This window comes from Muntiacus reevesi, chromosome 3 (genome assembly GCF_963930625.1).
Source record: "Muntiacus reevesi chromosome 3, mMunRee1.1, whole genome shotgun sequence".
NCBI lineage: Eukaryota > Metazoa > Chordata > Mammalia > Artiodactyla > Cervidae > Muntiacus > Muntiacus reevesi.
In genome coordinates, this window is record NC_089251.1 from 236,451,523 (window position 1) to 236,472,974 (window position 21,452).

Genomic DNA, 21,452 nt, shown 5'->3' on the forward strand with positions numbered 1-21,452 from the left:
TTAATTTCATGGCTGCAGTCACCATCTGCAGTGATTCTGGAGTCCATGAAAATAAAGTCTGTCGCTGTTTCCATTGTTTCCCCACCTATTTGCCATGAAGTGATGGGACCAGATGCTATGAGTTTAGTTTTCTGAATGTTGAGTTTTAAGCCAACTTTTTCACTCTCCTCTTTCACTTTCATCAAGAGGCTCTTTAGTTCTTTGCTTTCTGCCATAAGTGTGGTATCATCTGCATATCTGAGGTTATTGATATTTCTCCCAGCAAGCATTTCTCATGATGTACTCTGCATATAAGTTAAATAAGCAGGGTGACAATATACAGCCTTGATGTACTCCTTTCCCTATTTGAAACCAGTCTGTTATTCCATGTCCAGTTCTAACTGTTGCTTCCTGACATGCATCTGTACTATAGTTAAGTGAAGAAATCAAGTATTTTGGATTTTATTTCTTAAAGGACTGTCAAATTTTTGGCAAAGAAACTCCAACATGTTGAAACATGTCCTTCTGAAGATTGCAGGTGACCAAGACCGGTCCACTGGAAAATAACCAGCTGTCTGAACAATGGGGAGGGGCAAGCTTGACTTTTCATTCTCTGCATTGAGGGAGTTTTGCATCTCAACTAAATATGAAAAATGGCAGTTAAACAAAAGGTTCTTGATCTCAAAGTAATTATTAGAAGCTGAATTTGATATAAATTCTTTTGCCAGTATAAGTAGAAAAAAATAAGGTGATTATCTTCCCTCACAGACTCATTCAGGAAGGGGAAATTAAGTAAGGCTAAACAGTCTAGCAATGGATACTGCTACACTACACTAGGCTTTCAAAGACACAGAGTAAACCGCTGTCTAGCCACTAACTATATATTATTGTGCTTGAGCAAGTGAGTTAAATAAGCTACATTGTGATAGTTCCATTTTCAATAACAATAAATATTAAAAAGTTTAAAATTTGTGAGAATTAACTAATGATTTACGATGCCAAATAACATTTTTATGATGAATATCGGTGTCCCCAAAGTAAGTTTTTCCCTCAGGATGAAAGTAATTTTTAATACTTTATGATAGCCAGACAAGAATGCCAAATTCTGAATTATTTGTATGCTACTGTTATGCTTTGGGGATTGAACTAGAATTGAATTAATTTCTCAAATATTTAGAGATAAACTCTTGCTTCCTCTTTTATAAACCAGTCTGTGGGTTAATAGGAGATACAATCAGACAAATCCAAATTAAATCGTCAATACCTTTGAATAATCACTCTCTAGATACGCAAATTGCCGATCAGGTGATAAACCATAATTTGAAGCATTCACACTTTTCTGAAATCATGAAGAAGTTGATTAGAAAACAGAAAAAATAACAGAGCCATATACATTTATAGTTCTAAGAGAATATCATATCATTGATATACTCCCATATATACCTTAAAAGTAATTTTTTAAAAGCTTAGGTAATATCTACCATATACAAAGAAATTTACTACACTTTAAGGGATGACAGTATGATAAATATGATACACTTTGTGATTTCAAGAGGCTTATAATATTAAACTTGTAAATAAATAACATTATAATTTAGACAGTTTTATAAGAGAGAGGTAAATAACAGCACTGCAAAAATTTTGAGGAAAGAGTGATTAAAGGCAAATGAGAGGATCATTTGTTGCACAGAGAAGGAGAAATATCAGCCAAGCTTGACTCTAAAAGATTGCTAGACTATTGAGGGTAGAGAAAGTAGGAGGTCCAAGGGCCTAGGACAGAACAACATGTGCGTATGTTACCATAGGACTAGTCACTGAGCATTTACTGAGTGCTGTTCTAAGCACTTTCAAATGTTACTGTATTTAATTCTTATACTAACCCAAAGTGGTATTCTATTATTCCTACTCTACAGAAGAATCTGAGGCACAATGAGGATGGTAGAATGTGGAACCTTATGCACAGCCCCATAACTAGTAAACAAGAGCAAAGATCTGAACTCAGTTTGCCTGGCCAGAAGAACTGAGTTTGCACCTCTTACCTCATGGGATACCAGTTCCACAGAGGAAGAAAAATGCTAGTAATTGAGGAGGCAAGGATAGTAACCTAATGTGACTAGAAGAGAGAATTGGAGGATAACTATGGTGGGAGACAGCTGAGAAGGCAAGTTGGGTCCAGATCAGGGGTTCCGAGTTTGAACTCTGTTCCTTGGTCAGTTAAGAGCTGGCAGAGGTTTTTGAGGAGGAAGATGATGGTGGATACATACCATGGTGGTATTACTCAAAATGGTATATGATTCTCCTGTTTCAATATTATAAAATACTACATTATTATCTGTAGATTGATGAAGATATTCTTGTCCTTTAAACAAAAGGAAAACAAAACTTGAAATGATCTCCCTTAGCAAGAAATACATTTATAACAAAGAAACACCTCTCTTATTTTATAGACAGACTTTTTTTCCCCCTTTCTGTCCAGTACACATTGCTTTGTCAAATTTAAAATAAGTTGGAAAAAAAAAACAATAAGTTGATGGTGGAAGAGAGGAAAGGATGCTTTCCTCTACTTTATACAAAAATGCTGTATTTGTCAGTAGAAGCCTTATTTTACCAGTTCAGGGTGATTAGGAATAAACTTGGATTTTCTCTGCTTTACAAGGAGAATAAACTAGTTTAAATGGCATGTTTCTTTTGCAAATATATATATTATATATATATACACACACACACACTCCATTTAGTCTGTTTTTGACTTAGTTTAAAACCTATTTATATGCATGCTATTTTCTAAAGAGAAAACAAAAATATTCAACTTTTAGTGGTATTTTAGATATAAATTATAATGTACGCAATTTAGTTTCTTTTACCATTTGTTTGATTAGACTCATTTAACAACTCACTATTTTGAAAAACTATATGCAAATATCAATTTTATGGCCCTTAAAGGATTTGTCTTCAGGGTAGGATTTGTTCATTTCTTAGATTATCTAGATTAACAATGGAATTTCTCTTTGTAAAATTCTCATGACCTCTTTTAAATAGGTGCTTGTTTCCTGTTCTGAAAATCTATAGCCTATGCTCAGCTTATTCTAACAATGTATTCTCAGATTTTACTGTTCTGCTAAAACTACTATTGGCATCATTATTATTGAGCAAATCCTGTCCAAGTAGTTCTGTCAAAAATGCTTTGGTGGCCACTTGACTTATCTAAATAATTGCTCTTTTAATCCATTTCAACTAAGGTGGCTTATGTTACAATAGAGATATGCTGGCACTAAAAACACTAAAATCACACTTTTAAAAAAAATGCAAAAAATAATTCACTTACCTGAAATCCAATTTGGAAAAAATGTTTTATAAGAAAATGTCCCATTTAAAATATCCTTCAGTGTGAGTGCTCGTGTTGTACTCTCTTCAGAATTGTGAACTTTGGGAAAGGAGGAAACACATCATTACTTAAAAGAAGATGAATAACTCAGATATCTCTCAGATACCATATAAAGAAAAGATCTGCCGTTGCTAAACCCTTGTTTTTTGTGTGTGTGCTCAGATGCTCAATTGTGTCCTACTCTTTGTGACCCTATGGACTATAGCTCACTGGACTTCTCTGTCCCTGGGATTCTCCTGACAAGAATGCTGGAGTAGGTTGCCATTTCTTCCTTCAGGGGATCTTCCTGACCCGGGGATTGAACCCACATCTCATGTATCCTGCACTGGCGCACAGATTCTTTACCACCAGCCCCATTAACTCTTGTCCTAATGACTATGAGTGTTATTTCCTTTTTTATAGAGAGGCTGATGAGGCTTAGAGAAGTAGCTTGATGCCCGAAAGGAACACGTTGTGGGAAAAACTTGAGAGGTGTGAAGGAGACCACGCTGAGCAGCAGGGACATTATTCTTCAGGCAGTGAAGAACTTTCAGAGATTTTTAAGAAGGAAGATGAGATGAGGCTCCAACAACTCTAGGTCTTACAAAACTGAGCCTGCACACCATGCATGCTTAGTTGCTTCAGTCATGTCCCACTCTTTGGAGACCCCATGGACTGTAGCCAACCAGGCTCCTCTGTCATGGAGTTCCCGAAGCAAAAATACTGGGTAGGGTTGCATTTCCTCCTCCAGGGTATCTTCTCAACCCAGGGATTGGCTCCACATCTCCTGCAGCTCCTGGTGGATTTTTCACCACTGAGTCACAGGGGAAGCCCATGTACATTTGACTAAAAACTCAGCCTTTTAAGCAGTTCTTTACAGTTCCTCACACGTGCTTGGCTTAAACTTCTATAAACTTATAAATGATATATTTTAGCAGCCCAATTGGTCAGGTAACATCCACCTGAATCCTTACATCTCAAGAGAGACATTAATGAATGCAGATAATTTCTTATCCAAGGTAGGGATTTTTATAAAGACAAAGTAGACCAGAAGAAAGGAAAATCACATCATCTATACAATTGACTTTGGAAATTCCAAGAGTAGAGGTTTTCCATGTAAAAACTAACCTAAAGTAGTTCACAAACCACAAACAAAACTCAGGTGTATTTGAACCCTCCAAGACAATTATGTGTTTCAAATGTGATTTCCATTCTCAGACCAAATTCATTGTAGAGCCTGGCAATGGTCTGCTACACGAGAAACTATGGTGACCAACTTCCAATCCTTCTTCACATCCACATTCCTGTTCTCCATTTCTCCTACCTTACCCCTTCTCCAGACCATTACTTATAGAACCACAACAGGAAAGTGTCCTACACCCTAATAGGATATACGAATCTGGTATTTGCTCATATAAAAATAAAATGGTCAAATATGAGCTTTAACTTTATCTTCCTACTAAACTCTTCCATAAATTTCTAAGACTCTCAAGATAAAGAACAAAACCATTAGTCTGGATGATAGGCCCTAGCTGATCTGGGATGATCTATCTCTCCAGCCCTTTCTTACCCTTCTCTCACTACTTCTAGAGTCTAAACATGCTGGACTTTCTGTTCCTCAAATACTTACTTCTTTCTCTAGAGCCATTGCACTCTTTTCACCCTCTCCCTTCTCCTTATAACTTATTTTCAGCCCTTTGTGCTTAACATAAGAGCCACTTCCTCCAGCAAGCCCTTCCTGACCCCCTGGTTTAGGTCTGGCTCCCTTGTTATACAGTACCATAGGCCAGATTCCCTTTTCGAAGAACATTTGTCTTGGTTTGTTATCTTGTATGCATTTGAGTGATTATTTTTTTCACATTTCATTACCTCCCACTGTATTCTCAAAAGAGTCATGTAAGGCCAGGGACCATGTCTAGTTTTGATCACCACCATATCCCTAAGGTCTAGAACATAATAGGCATTTAGTAAATACTTGTTGAATGAATGAATACATGAAATGAAGGATTGATGGGTGGATGGATGAGATTTGTGTCCTCTTCTTTACAGAATGTTTCTACTACCAATTTCCTATATTGGGTAAGTCAATCTCTGGCATCACAGCTTGCTCACCTATAATGTAAAGGACTGGACTAGAAAATGTTGATAATACCTTCCAGGTCTACCACTTTAAATTTTGGAATTTGAGAAAAAATATGCCTCTATTAACTATACAATCACATAAGTGAAGTGCCATAAGGTCCATAATAAGTGCCATAAGTGCCATAATAAGGTCCAAGGGACCAATTGGTTAATAGCATTTTTGGAGGTTTTAACTGATTCACACTGACGTGTGTATGCTCCAACTTTTTATTAGGACCATGAGTTATCTTCTTAATTTACTAAACATTATCCTGGTAGCTAGAAGAACATAAGTGACTAATGAACCCCTTTTCAACCAGACACTAAATTCTTAATGAATGAAATTAGATTATTATAATAATCGCATTTGTACAGGTACTTTGCATCCTAAGTTCTACAATTATTTGTAATGAAAGTGCTTCTAATTAATTAAATGATCTTGTACAAAATTCATATCATTGATTTGGTAATTCCCATTCAATGAATAAAATATCATTTTACTACAATAGCATTAGTATAATTGCTAAGTATTTTAATTTGATTTTATTTAACTTTCAAGAGCAAATTGCAATCTGTTTCTAAATAGTCAAGGGAAAATTCTAGTACTGTTTACAGTGGAAATTATTTTCTTTTGAGATATATTTAATTTGTGTCTTCATAATACTGAACTTATAGATGAAAAAAAATTTAGCTTAGTGAATCCCTGTATTATGAATACCAAAAAAACTTAGATAATTGTTTTTTAAAAACATTTTTAGCTACTAATTCAATAAATTAATATAATCTTGGTGAAATCTTTTTTGTCTAGCATGAATAATGCTTTGATTATGGCTAATGACTTATATAATAGATTTTCCTATTTAAGTATCCTTGAATATAATTTTTCTTTCTTGCAATTATGTTTAATTGAGAGTTCTTAGCCATAATTAGTCTTCATATTTATAGAAGGTTAAATTAAGTGAGCTAATTCAAGTGTAACATTTAACTCTATGCTTGGCAGTCCACAAATGTTTGTTATTGTCATAGCTCATCATATTCTTGAAGTAAATATTTTTGATCTGTGTTTCCCAAACTAATTTGGCCACTGAGATTTCTTACAATATCTACTAAAATCACAGTGAGGAGGGCATGGTAATCCACTCCAGTATTCTTGCCTGGAGAGTCCCCATGGACAGAGGAGCCCAGTAGGCTATATACAGTCCATAGGGTCACAAAGAATAAAATGCAACTGAGCAACTAAGCACAAACACACAAAATCACAATATAGGAAATGCAGTTTCAGATTATGCTATTAGTATATAAAGGTCAATTTTTATTCTAATATAATGGAGTTCATCAGTTATACTTGGAACATCTTGGTCATCCTATGGCTCCATAACTGAAATAGTCCAGTCATGATCATAGTACAGTTAGTACTAATATCACACATGGGATAGATAAAATTAATTAAAAAACAAGAATTTCAAATTATTTTAAAATTCCTACTCATTTTCCTTTGTTTGACATTAACAATCATGCTGATTCTTATCAGATTTCTCAAGAAGATTTCAAGGATTAGTTATTTACTCTTTATAATCTCTAATTTGGATTATTCAGGAAAGTTATGTGAGAGTAAAGGTATATGTCATATTACTTCTCAGCCAGTCATTTATTTTAAATGGGTGCATAGTAGCTATGCAACTGTGGTATTGGAAAAGGCTCTTGAGAGTCCCTTGGACTGCAAGGAGATCCAATCAGTCATTCCTAAAGGAAATCAGTCCTGAATATTCATTGGAAGGACTGATGCTGAAGCTGAAACTCCACATCAGCTGGCCACCTGATGTGAAGAACTGACTCATTGGAAAAGAGTTTGATGCTGGGAAAGATTGAAGGTGGGAGGAGAAGGGGATGACAGAGGATGAGATGGTTGGATGCCATCACCGACTCAATAGACATGAGTTTGAATAAGCTCTGGGAGTTGGTGATGGACAGGGAAGCCTGGCGTGCTGCAGTCCATGGGGTCACAAAGAGTCAGACATGACTGAGACTGAACTGAACTGATAGTAGCTATAAACGCTAATGATCTAGAGAACTTAACATATGTCACATTGACTCAATATCTGTGAAACAATTTAAATATGCATTAATTATACTGCTAATTATCATAATGATAATAAGCCCCACCAGCACCCAGGAAGTGATAAGGTGTTATACTGAACACATCAAGAGGAGCCAGCTGTATTTATCTGGAAATAGGGTTTGTGGCACAGCTTTGGGATAGGTGATTACTCCTAATCTTCCATGGGGTGTAACCAGGGGTCAAAAAGTGTGATTATCCTGGAGTCAGGCTGGGCTCAGAGTGTTACTGAATCAAATGGGGGAAAATTTACATTAGGCATTCTTTTCTTCCTGCTGAAAATGACCACACATTCATAATAGAATAATGTACCTGCTCAAAAATGATGGATTAAGTCACATATTAAGAGTTATAAAACTTGTACTTAGAATTTCCAATCTAATTGCTGGTTCTTTGTATCAGCTAGGACCATGCTCGGCATATAGTAGAAGAATAATAAATATTTGTTGAATGAAAAAATAAATCAACTGGACAGATTTTATTTTAGGTGTTTTTTTTTCTAATCCTCCCCTAAAGATACACCTACCCTTACTCTTTACCATCCTGTCCATGTTGTAAATTTCATATATAAACTCTTCTACGTGGACATCATTTAAAAATGTATCAAAATTTTGTCCTTGGAGTTAGCAGGAGCACTTGTCTGAAAAACAGATTCCTAGTTCTTATCTCAAATCTACTCTTTCAGAATTGGGGATAAAGCCCTGATTTTCATTTTTGTTCAAGCCCCACTGGTGAGTCTTCTTCAAAGAAACCAAATTTTGTGATTTCACTGAATCTACTTGGTTCAGTGTTCTATGCCTATCAGTTGAATTTCTCACTGCCTATGAACTTCTGGTAGGTGGATAGGTCTGGCCTGCATAGAAATTTACATCTCAGGGACAGACTCCCCACAGTTAATGCTGATCATGGCTTTCAAGGAATGTTCAAGGTCTCTTGTAATGTTTATGTCTCTATTCAGTCCTCTTGCTCATTGTCAGCTGGATTCTTCTTTAGGTACATTCCCTCTGCTGACTCTTAAGGAACTGAGAAAGGGCAAGGGGACTGATCCTGCCAAAGCTTATGTTTAAACAAGATAACAGGGAAAGCAATGATAGGGGAAGGAGCCATTGTTTTCTAGTGTTTTGAATATGTGTGTGTGTGCGTTTGTATGTGTAAATCAGTATAAAATGCATCAAAATGGCATCAATCACACTAAACAAGTTCTAGTCACCTAAAAAATTGAATGTGTGGATTTTCATTACTTTTTCTAAATAATGGTTCAATATTGAATTATAATCTCTTGATTATTTTGAAAGTTTAGTTTTGCCATCTGAAAATTTTAAACTCAAAGTAGTTGAGCAGAAGTAGAAATGAATTCTGAAAGCATATCTTTCTTCCACTGGTAACAGACACTCGCTTAACACTTAACTCCTGATAGCACCCTTAGAATCAATTTGGCTCATTTTTAGAGTTACTCATACACTGCTTAAACACTCTAATTAACAATAATTATTTGCATTTTCAACTTATTAAAACAAAGATGGGAATTATTTCAATTATAAATCCAAGAAATTACAATTCACGGAAATAATTTAAAAAAAGAAATAATTCACAAGTAATGATTCACTATTCTCCTAATTTTTCTTAAAATTTTGTGTTTATTCTTTATTAGGATTCTATTTCTGTCATTTAATTTTCTAGTCTTGAAAAACTGGCAATAACTGTCAGAGCAGAGACATCAGATATCAGTTCTACTGTTCATCACAAACTAAATGAGAAAACATGGTTTATTAAGTGGGCTCATGAATGGTTGGTAGGTCTTTTTCTTCTCACTTTCATACTGATTTTGAAACTGATGCTTATGAGGCCATCTCAGCAGAGTGACATGGACTTCCAGACATATCACATCTGTCTCTCTGCTTACTCTACAATGATACTGTTCTCAATAGGAAATATGTCCAGCCATCGCATCAGGTCATGTTTATTTCTGGAGTGAGCAGCACAGGAGTAAATGCTGGAAATAAAAGGGTGGGGAACAAACTATTTAAAACTAATGCTATATTTTGGCAAAGGCTGACAACTTTGAAGAAATGGGACTGTGGTAGCTTTAGACCAGTAACAAAAAGTGTTCTAAAAGTATGGGGCACTCTACATGTATAGTCCCATGAAACACTCACAGCAACTCTCTGATATATAAGTACTATTACCAACACCATTTTGAAGATTAGGAAATGGAAATTAGAGAGTTAAAATAACTTGCTAATATATAACTGAGCTGGGGTTTAAATCCAGCTCCATCTGATTGTAGAGACTGGGCGCTTTACCAATACCTTATGATTTAAAGTGAATGCACACTGTAATAAAACAACAACAAAACAAACACAAAAATCAAACAATGCACAAGGGGAGGTAGGATAATTATACCTCAAAATGAACATTAAGAAAAAACGAAACAATTTGATCTTCACCAAATAGAGCAAAGAAGTTGCTATAAAGCTTTTAATGTCTCACTGAAGAATGTAGTAGCTCTTGATTTTGAAAGAATTTTGCAAGGTTCTCTCTGTAGATAACACTAAACAATATAGTTTGAATAAAGTTATTCAAAGGAATTGTCAGGTTTTTAAAAGTTCATTTTGTGTATTACGTTATTGCCGTGCTATGTTAAACGGGGCTTTTTTTTGCCCCCTGATCTCTAAAGCAGTAAGGGGCTTCCCAAGTGGCTCAGTGGTAAAGAATCCACCTACCAATGCAGGAGATATAAGCGATGTGGGTCCAATCCCTTGGTCAGGAACATCTCCTGGAGAAGGGCATGGTAACCCACTCTAGTATTCTTGCGTAGAGAATCCCATGGACAGAGGAACCTGGCAGGTCACAGTCCATAGGGTCACAGAGTTGGACACAACTGAGTGACTGAGAACATATGCATGCACCATGTTCTTATGCTTTATATGGACCATACTCTGTGATATTTACTGCTTTGCGTGAGTGCTGGGTCACCTCAGTGGTGGGAGACTCTTTGAAATGCTATTGACTGTGGCTCACCAGGCTCCTCTCTCCGTGGGATTCTCTGGGCATAAGTACTGGAGTGGCTTGCCCTGCCATCCTAAAGGGGATCTTCCCAATCCAGGAATTGAATCTTCGTCTCTTAAGTCTCCTCCATTGACAGGTGAGTTCTTTATCACTAGCGCTACATGGTGTTAAATGACAAATGTTTTGGTGACCCTGAAGATGAAAGTAAACCTGGTCTATATTTGAAGGCCCACTCAATCTCCTTTGCCAGTTCATCTTCCTCTAATCTCTGTTTTAAATTGTGATGTAACTTTTTGGATTTACTTGGATTTCTTCTTTGAATCCCAGATGATATTTCCACTTGTGTGTTTCACAAGCACTTCAAAGTCAGTAAGTCTAAAGCTCAGAAAACAGGACTTCCATCCTGCTGCTCCAGATTTCTCCAAGTCAATGGCACTATCCTCCACTTCGTTGCTCAGTTCAAATACCTGTGAGTTATTTTGACCTCCCTCTCTGCTTACCGCCTTTGTCTAGCACCCAGGTCTGACAATTCTTTGTCCAAAATCTCTCTCTACCCTCTCTATTTCTACTACAACCTCCAAGGCCAAGCTATGTCTCACTAGGTAGGCTGTAATGGATATCTGTTTGCTACACCTGCAATTTCATTTCTAATATTTCATTGCAGGTTTTTGTTTTTTTTTTTTTTTGGCCACATCACTTGGCACCCAAGATCTTAATTCCCTGGGATCAAACCCAGCCCCCTGCAGTGAAAGCCCACATTCCTAATCACTGGATCACCAGGGAAATCCCTTCATTGTGAATTTGATTTACATTTTCCTAATGACTAATGATGTTGAGTCTCTTTTCATAAGCTTATTGGTCACTTTCATATCTTCTTTCCAGTAGTTATGTATGAATGTGAGAGTAGGACCATAAGGAAAGTTGAGCACTGAAGAATTGATGATTTTGAACTGTTATGCTGGACAAGACTCTTGAGAGTCCCTTGGACAGCAAGGAGTTCAAACAAGTCAATTGTAAAGGAAATCAACTCTGAATATTCATGGGAAGGACTGATCCTGAAGCTGAAGCTCCAATACTTCCCATCCACCTGATGGGAAGAGCCAACTCACTGGAAAAGACCCTGACACTGGAAAAGAAAGAGGGCAGGAGAAGAAGAGGGTGACAGAGAAGAAGATAGTTGGATGGCTCACTGACTCAAAGAACATGAGTTTGAACAAACTCCAGAAGATGGTGAAGGACAGGGAAGCCTGGCATGCTGAGTCCATGGGGTCACAAAGAGACACGGCTTAGTGACTCAGCAACAACCATGATATCTTCTTTAGGGGATATGTCTGTCCTTTGGCTTCCCGGATGCTGTGGGCTTCCCTAATGACCCAGTGGGTAAAGAATCTGCCTGCAGTGCAGACAGATTCATTCTTCCATTTCAGGATAACTATTCTGGATCCCTTGTATTTCCATGTGAATTTTGGAATCACCTTGTACATTTCTGCAATAACTATCATCTGGGATTTAGATAGGGGTCACATTTAGTTTGCAGACGTATTTAGAGAATATTGCCATCTTTAAAATGCTGTTTTGTGATCTATAAGTATAGGATTTATTTTCATTTTTTAATATATTTTTGTATTGTTTATTGCTAATGTATAGGAAAACAATTGATTTTTATATATTAAGCTTGTGTTTTGCAAATTTATTCAACTTGCTTGTTAATTCCATTATTTTTTAGTGAATTCCTTAGGATATTCCATAAACAAGATCATGTCATCTGTAAATAGAGATAGTTTTACTTCTTCCTTCCCAATCTGGATACTTTTTCTTTCTTTCTTTATCTAATTGCCCTGGATACAACTGCCAGAAAGTGAAAGTGAAAGTCGCTCAGTCGTGTCCGACTCTTTGCGACCCGATGGACTATACAGTCCATGGAATTCTGCAGGCCAGAGTACTGGAATGGGTAGCCTTTCCCTTCTCCAGGGATCTTTCCAACCCAGGGGTCAAAGCCAGGTCTCCCACATTGCAAGTGGATTCTTTACCAGTTGAGCCACAAGGGAAGCCCATACAACTGAGAATAAAACATTTAATAGAAATAAGAACTAACTTGTTATCTTATTCTTGATCTTAGGGGAAGAGCACTGACTTTCACCAGTGTGATATTAACTCTGATTTTTTTTTTTTTGTAGATGCCCTTTATCAGATAGAGGAAATTCCTCCTATTTCTAGTCTGCTGAGTGTTTTTTATAATGAAAGGAGGCTGTATTTTGTTAAATCATTTTTCTGTATCTATTGAAATCACCATGTGTTTTTTTGTCTCTTTTTCTATTAATATAACTCATTATAGTAATTGATTTTTGGATGTTAAACCTTATATTCTTGGGATAAATCTTACTTGATCTTGGTGAATAATCCTTTTTATACATTATTGGATTTGACTTGCTAGTAGTATGATGAGGCTGTTTCCATTTATATTCATAATAAATATTGCTGTAACTACTATTGGTCTGTAACTTCTTCACTTGTAACATAAAGAAGTATGGTTTTGGTATCACAGCATCTGGCCTTAAAGATGAATTGATAAGTGTCCTATTTTATATTTTGAAAGAGTTTATGAAGGGTTGGTAATAATTCTTCTTAAAATGTTCTCTAGAGTTTACCAGTGAAGTCAGCTGGGCTTGGGGTTTTCTTTGTGGGAAGTTTTAAAATCATTAAAACAATTTTCTTAGTTGTTATAGTTCTATTCAGGTTTTCTGTTTACTATTGAGTGAATTGTGGTAGTTTTTATCTGTGGTTCTTTTCATCTAAGTTGTCTGATTTTTTCTTTTTTTTTTTTTTGACATACAGTCTTTCTAACCTGTCCCTTTAAGGAGTACTACCTCATCAGTTTTTCTACCACGTATAAAAATCATAATATGTTGGAGAAAATTTTAAAGTAATTCTATTTTTTTATTATTCACAGGGATAAAGGTTAATAAGGATTATAAGCTATTCCATTTTTACTACATAATTTTTGTTAATTTGCAAGGATACTGAAATAAAAAGTAAGTTCTTTGTTTTGCATAAAATAAGCAACAAGTAAATAAAAGACTCATTAGTATTGATTATCCCATGGAAACATTATTTTAATTTAGCCTAGCATGTTCCTAGATTTTAAGGCTCAGTCTGACTGCCTCTGGTTCTTAAAAACCTTTAGCCTTGATTCCATATCCCCAGTTAGAGCTTTAGAACCTGGTTTTTTCAAGGTGTATGTGTGACTATATATTCTTGTGTAAAACAATTCACTTTGGAAATCAGAGACAGGTAAACTCCTCTGCAATATGGGAATCATCCGAAAACTTGGATTGTTTTCAAATTATTTAGAATTTGGCAAAACTCAAAAAGAATCTACGAAGATTCATCCTCTGTGATTTTAAAATCCAAGAGCATAGTAGAGAAATATAATCTGCAAGGCTGATATATTTATACTCAACTCAAAAGCTCTTTTAGGTCCATGGACTTTCTGAATCTTTTCCTCAGCCCTTTAGACTTCCCCATATTTCCTCCAAAAGAACAGTGAATAAATAAGCTTAAAACTCTTAAGATGTTTGAGGGAGTCTGTTTCATAGTTCTTAGTGTTGATACTGGGAAAATTTTAAGCCTTAAAAACAAATTCACATCTCCTTTGATGATAATTTGGCCTCACATATATCTTACTTTACAAAAAATGATGAGATTTTAGTACTAATAATAGTTACAATAATAGTAATAATAACAATGGATTTCTGCCAAAAATATAGGCATTCTAAATGATACTTGTCTTTATAAAATATTGATCTACATTCTGTCTAAATCATCTGTGAATTCAGATTATCTTCTGAAATAATTATATAAAGTTATTACTTATCTAAGTAAGCAATCACTATAAATTTTATAAATGTGTATGTATACTCATAAGTCTATATGTATATACATATACATATACATATACATATACATACTGCGTTCATTGGTTACATAATTTTGGCCGCACAGGTTGAACTTCCCAGATACTTGCCTACGTCAGAGCCTTTGTATCTGCATTTCCCTCTGCAGTGAGGATCTAGCCTCCAGTTTGCATCCTTCCTGTCCTTTAGGTCTTGGCTCAGATATCATCTCAGAGAAGCCTTCCCTAGCCACTTTTGTTATGTACTGAATTTTGTCCCTCCAAAATACATAAATTGAAGCTCCAATCCTCAGTGGAACTGTATTTGGAAATAAGTGCTTTAACTAAGTAATTACAATTAACAAGAACATATAGTGGAACCCTAATCTGATGAAGCTAGTGGTGTCTTTACTGAAAGAGGAGGAAGATACCAGGAGGGCACATGCACAGAGAAAAAGCCAGGTGAGGACAAAGCAATAAGGCATCTATCTACAAGCCAAGGAGAGAAGCCCCCGAGAAAAACTGAACCCAGTTAACCTTGATCTGGGACTTCCAGTCTCCAGAACTGTGAGAATAGAAATTTCTGTTATTTAAGCCACTCAGCCTTTATTTTGCTTTTTATTATTATCACCCAGGTGATATTTTGTTATGGCAGCCCTGGATGTCTAACACAGCCCCACTCCATTTGTCTTCTTCAGCACTTTCACAAACTTGAAATATTCTATTAATTCACTTATTTACTTGTTTATTGTCAGACTGTCCTTTTGTAAGGCTAAAGAATTTGTCCTTCATGCCTTATACCTATGCCTGGTATATGGAAGGTACTCAATAAATAACTGTTGAACAAATAACCAAAGTATCCAAAAGCCACAGTGGACTGGGCGTTGTGGATAATGGATAACTATGGGATGCTAATCTCTTGTGTTTTTTTTTTTGTTTTTTTTTTGTAATTCAGTAGATTGTTATTTTTAATCCCAAGAGGAACACTATAACTTCTCCTCAAGAGTTAAAAATCCAAGTGTTTATAGGAGTCAGGTAGATGTTGTAAGTGAATATGTTACTTTATGCAAATAAAACTGAAAGGTTTTCTCCATTTTCTATTTTATATTGGGGTACACAGCAAAGTGGAGAATGCATTGCCAACCTAAAGACTACGGCTGCTTCTGAGTCAGCTATTCCCATGAGCCCAATGTTGTCAGATCTAATATTTAAAAAGAAGTCAAAAATCTACATTTTTATGTGAAATCTTATGATTTTAAAAAAATGACAACTACTGAAAATTTGTATAAAATACTGCAGGCCAAAATCAACAATAAAAAAATAATAAAATGAAAAGTTTGCAGAGGTAGACAAGAGGACTTCAAGGAGATCTGAAGCTACTCTAGCTAAAGATGGCTCTCCTTTCACGGCAGGTACTGGAGGCCCTGCCCAGAAGAACCTGACTTCTCCACACTATATAATCTCTCTTTTCTTTCTCCCTCACTCAGCCTTATTCTCGACTCCTTCGCACCTCAGCTTCCTTTTCCTTTCTTCTTCATTTCTTCTCTCCTGCTTTTGTCTTACAGCTGCCAATATCCTTGCCTTGCAACCAAAATTCCTGAAAAAATTCATTTCTGATCCAAAGAGGTAGGGGATAGGAACACAGGTGCTATTCAGGGATAATTACTTCCTACTCTCAGACTTAAGAAGAGCATTGTTGAGGGAAAAAAAAACCATCACACAGAGGGAGCTGCCATCTTTGTGTACTAGGATGGAGAACACAATAAAATGCTTGCTACCATTTATTAAGCTGACACAAAATGTTAGCAATTTTGGAAAAAAAATTAGTTAATGTTTATTGAGTGTTTGCTCATGTAGTGAACTCTATACTCAATTGAAATCAAGAAAAGTGCAGATAGCTCCCATAAGTCCTTTCACAAAGGTTCAGGAATTCAGAAACTATAAATCATGAAGCAAGGCCATATTGAATTTACTTGCAAAATTCTGGAGCCTCTGTTACTTTCCAATTCTAGTTTCTGCTTGTCTGGCTTTTATTTTGTCACTTCTGTATGTCTCTTAAACCAAAAATTCTTGTGTTTGTCCTCAGGGTGGGCAAATATGAGGGAAAGATGAAAAGCTTAGTTTCCACTCTTGGTGTGGTTGTATCTTCACATAGGAAGAGGAATGATGCTTGGAAAGAAGAACCTCAAGAGAAAATGTAGAGACAGGAGAAAAAAAGGGAATTGGTTGGAGGGGAGTAGGCTGAGACCAATGAGGACAGCTTGGGTCTAAGGTGTGGGAACTCAGATGTGTTTCCCATTGAGTAAAATTAAAAATGGGAAAATTAGGAAGTCCCCAAATAGTTATCTGTTATTTTTATTATTATGTGAGTGAGCTAAATGGATCTTTCTCATTTCACTACCCCATTGCCCTATTTGTTTCTAAAATTCTGCCTAATTCCCTCAAAGCTCTTTTAATTCTCAGATGATGTTCCTGGGACCTACCCTCTCCTTGGAAAAGCCCTTTCCTCTTCATTTTTCACTTAGACCTAGTGATTTAAGTGACCCAGTGGCCTAAGTGAATGTCTGATCCCATATTGGTGGTAATGACTGAGCATCCATACTGCGTTCTTAATCGTGCTTTCAGGTGGAAGTCTAAATGCAGTACCCTTATTCTCCCAACTAGCACAATGATGGGCAGAGGTGAAACTCAATTAACTGAGTGGGACTAATTAGTGGGACTTCATTTGTTAATATATAACAATGATGAAGCTGAAGCTCCAACACTTTGGCCACCTGATGCAAAGAGCTGACTCATTGGAAAAGACCCTGATGCTGGGAAAGATTGAAGGCAGGAGAAGGGGATGACAGTGGATGACATAGTTGGATGGCATCACTGACTCAATGGACAAGAGTCTGAGCAAGCTCCAGAAGATGGTGAAGGACAGGGAAACCTGGCGTGCTGCAGTCCATGGGGTCACAAGGAGCTGGACACGACTGAGTGACTAAACAACAAACAAATGAATGACTGTTTTGTAAGTGGGTCTTTAAGTTTCCCAAAATGTTCTTACTTTTATATACTATAACTGTCATATATTTCTTATTGGAAATTATGACTCAAATTCCAAAGTGCAAATGCAATTCACCCTTGCCTCTAGACATGGAGGCAGGTTTACCATAAAATCCACATACTTTTCCTTGACTTTTTTTTTTAAGCCACCCTGAGCAGCATACGGGAGCTTAGTTCCCCTAAAATCCACACACTTGTGTTCCCCACACATTTGTTTCTGATGGAGCAAAATGTCCATTTCAGGTATTGGGGGGTTTCCTTTAAAAATTAGGAGTTATTTTTGCTTGTATTAGCATTCAAGGAATCAATAGGATAGGACCTAATCCACTATCTGACAGATGCTGCTCTGAGGAAAATATGGCCTCAAAATGAGGTGAGACACTGATCTGAAAACAATTTTAACTTGACAAAGTACAAAAAATACGGACTCACACAATCTCTTTCAATCAACAGCCTCAGAATAATCTTGTGCTAGCAGAGAGGAATGAGTATTGAAGAGCTACACTGAAGAAACATTACCTTTATCTTATTGGTTAACCTCCTCACTTTGTAATTCTGTGAAAATCTCATGAGCACTTTTAATTTTTCAAAGTATTTTCCTATATTTCATTTTTAAAGCAATAAATAATTCAGAACTCATACTTTCTTCAGCTAAAGGCTTGCCACTGTTCTTCTATTATTGTCAGTTAGCTTTTAACCAGAGGTATTTCCCACTTCAGCTATCATAGGCTATCACAAGCTTTTAATGTTGGTGCAAACATTTTTCCTTTCCCTAGACTCCAAAGCTAGACATGTTATTATTGTACATTTTCCCTGTTTTAGATCTTAATCATCTTTACATAGTTTCATAAAAACCTATGTCCTTAATATCACAGAAAGGTTTATAAACAGTCTTAATTTAAATCCAAACTAACCCCAACATCAGTCTCCTGAATTTCAGCAAAGTGAGCTCAATGTTATCTAAGACTGTTTAAAAAGAATCAATTTAAAAACTAAACATAATGCTTGCTTAATAATATTTAGTCTTCTAATTTGATTTTCTTGGCTTTTGCATCTAGAACAACAATTTCACTTTTTCTATGCAGCTATTCCTGAGATCTCTATTCTTGACTGCCTCCCTAAATTTTTGGAAAGACTCATAATAAAAATTTCCATAGGTTCTGTTTTAACTTTTCCATTCTTACTCATCTTTACTTTCCATGAGGCAATCCAATAATGAAAAGCAATGTTAGTTAAAAATATTGTCTCTAAAGGCCTGTCAAAGCTTGGAATTTAGCATGTATTTTGGAGAGACACCGGGGTGTTACAGAAGAGTCCTCAGGTTTTTCTATTGCAGAAGTAATACTGGAAACCTCTTCCTACCTATGCCTTCAATTCCTCAGTGATTCTGGTTGCTCAACAACAAACCTGGGAGTTTATATGTCTTCTTAGAAATTATAAAGTTACTTTGGAAAATAAGCACTTAGGAAAGGCTCAATCTCTTGTGACCATGCGCTAGTGCTTTTTCCAAACTGTTCTAGGCAGACCAAGCAAAATAGAGAAAATTCTTACCTCTTGAAGGACGTAAGACAATGCACATCACCAATAAAGCAAGCACAGCAGAGGTGGCAACTCCAAATACAATTTTTAACCATGTCTACATAAAATAAAGAAAATTAGAAATATAAATGGTTTCTGCTAAATAGTAGAAATGGCAAGATTTTGTTTACACATAAATCCGCTTTCTCCCTTCCCATAAAGCTTTTGATTGTCTTCCACTGATCTGGCTATAATTGCTGGAATTCTTCCAGCTCTGCAAGGAGAAATGTTTCCACAGTATATTTAGAACAATTTCCCAATCCTAACCCACTCCAGGAAGTACATACTTATGTACAAATCCTCACCTTCTAAACAATAGAAAACTCTGATTGTGCTCGATTCAGCCAGCCCCGATCCTTTAGCAGTATCTGTGGCTGCATATACTAACCTTCATTTTTCCAGATGTTTTTGAAAGTTAGCTAATTCTGACTTCAGAGCGTGGGTCACCAGATCTGTGAAAACCGTTGAAAAGAAGTAGGTCTGTCTTCGTAGTTGGAAGTCGAAGCTAGGGCAAGTTTTTTTTTTTTTTTCTTTCCACGGACTTTCGAAAACCGTGCCAAATTTCAAAAGATTTCTGTAAAATTAGAAACAGATTTTGGGGGCGTTCTTGGCCTTGAAATGAACTGTGAGTGGCTCAAGGGAGATTTTATAGCCTTCTTAACCTTGTAAATTCTACACCAACATCTGCTTACGTTGACATACAGAGGTTTTTTAAAATATTTTTTTAACAAGTTCAGGTTTATGTTTCATTTTCTTCTAGAAATCACTTATGAATCATATTGGAAAGTCATGGGGTTTTGGATAACCTTTCTATTTGCAACCAAAAGAAGAATTTAAAATATAATTTTAAGGCGTGTATAGTGCACATATATCTAAATTTTAGCAGAGGAAGAAAATTAAAGCCACATAAGATTTTGTAAGAAAGACTCCATGTTACTGCAATTTTTCTTTCTCTGGGAGATTATGAGGTACTGCAGACAGAAATGTTTTTCTTTCAGCACAATTTCTTTGTCCATATAGCACCATATGCACTTTCAGTAAATACAGAAGTTTAAAAATTCAACTGTCTAAACCCACGACTGCTTTACTTTAAAGAAATAAAATGCCATCTGGTGAAATTTAGTATGGGTTAGGTGTGTATGCACAGGCCAGAAAGATGGAAAGATCAGTAAGAATAATTTACCAGCAGACCTTTGAAAGAATGAACATGGCTTTGCAAAAGTGATATTTTTGCTTCCCTCTCAGAATATATTCTGAGAGAGAACAGTTAGTAATTATAAAGCCTTTAAAATAAATAAAAAGCATTTGAAAAAAGAAGTAAGTCATATGTACAATTTCATTTTGGCTAAATTTGCATAAATCCCAAGCCATCGGTCAACCTGACATCATCTGACATCGGTCTGAATTAAAACACACACATACCCACATGCACACACACATACCAGTTTATTAGTGTATGTTGGCTGGTTCAGTGTAACTCCTTTGGATAGATTCTGTTGTTCCTCATAAATGCAGTTGTTAACCTACTATTCTCCCCCTCCCCCAACTCACGGGTCTCAACCTGACTAAAACAAAACTTCATGGTGAACTTTCATGGATTTTTCATGAACAATAATGAGGAAATGTTTCTGAAATCTTTTGCTGTTTGCTTTAGTCAATTGGTCTGACTACCATGGAAGGTTTTCTTCAGCAAAGTGCAGGACAGTGGCTTGTGAACTTCCTTTCAGACATTCTCCAGACATCCCTCCCTGAATTCCAGCCTTATGAAAATTCTGTTGAGGAAAATGAGTCATGAAGCACTTACTGGCAGAGAGATGTAGCCACCCCAGGTTGGAGAGGCGCCCCTCCCTCCTTTGCAGTTGATGGGGCCAGCTCTTTGCAAACTGGAGCAATCATTGAGATAAACATCCAAGTTGTGCTATATACTTGTAGGCATCTCCGTGTGCTTGTGAAATCCTCAAATCCAAGATAAAAGCCACCAGCCAGGTTCCAAATGAACTGCTGCTACCATGTGGGTCCTCTCACATGTATTGCCTTCTTTGGAAAGTTCACACAGCGCATTCTCAGAAGTTCTGCTCCAGCTGCCAAGGCTCCAAAGTCTCCAAGTGCTTTTTAGTGAGTTGTTTCCACGACTTTACATCCTGAAGAGAAACTGACTGTAGTAATGATTAGGGCATAATTAAAAGGGTTACTCTCGGCTTTAGCAATTAAAAATGCCCTGACATGTGACTGGCCTGGGTACCACTTAGGACTGCAGTCAAGTGTGGGTGTCTATAAGAAACTCATTTGACAGAATCTAAGAAGAAATCTGAGTGCTTTAAGAAGGAAAAGTTTTGATTGAAACT

General features: G+C 36.3%; 1 protein-coding gene across 5 annotated transcripts in view; it reads right to left on the reverse strand.

Moving 5' to 3' along the window:
- FAP (fibroblast activation protein alpha) overlaps positions 1–21,047 on the reverse strand; it is a 74,818-nt gene extending 53,771 nt beyond the window's left edge. Inside the window, exons 1-6 of one of the 5 annotated variants that reach the window (XM_065931647.1) lie at positions 20,912–21,047; positions 19,496–19,681; positions 19,081–19,165; positions 3,305–3,403; positions 2,244–2,338; positions 1,244–1,318 (exon numbers count right to left, since the gene is read on the reverse strand). In XM_065931647.1, coding sequence (XP_065787719.1) covers positions 1,244–1,318; positions 2,244–2,338; positions 3,305–3,403; positions 19,081–19,165; positions 19,496–19,501 — 360 coding nt within the window. In that variant the 5' untranslated portion in view covers positions 19,502–19,681; positions 20,912–21,047. Of the gene's footprint in view, positions 1–1,243; positions 1,319–2,243; positions 2,339–3,304; positions 3,404–19,080; positions 19,287–19,412; positions 19,476–19,495; positions 19,708–20,549; positions 20,691–20,911 lie in introns of those variants that run through there. The other 4 variants (XM_065931646.1, XM_065931648.1, XM_065931651.1 and 1 more) reach the window with 4 other exon arrangements.
- Between the last annotated feature and the right edge of the window lie 405 nt (positions 21,048–21,452).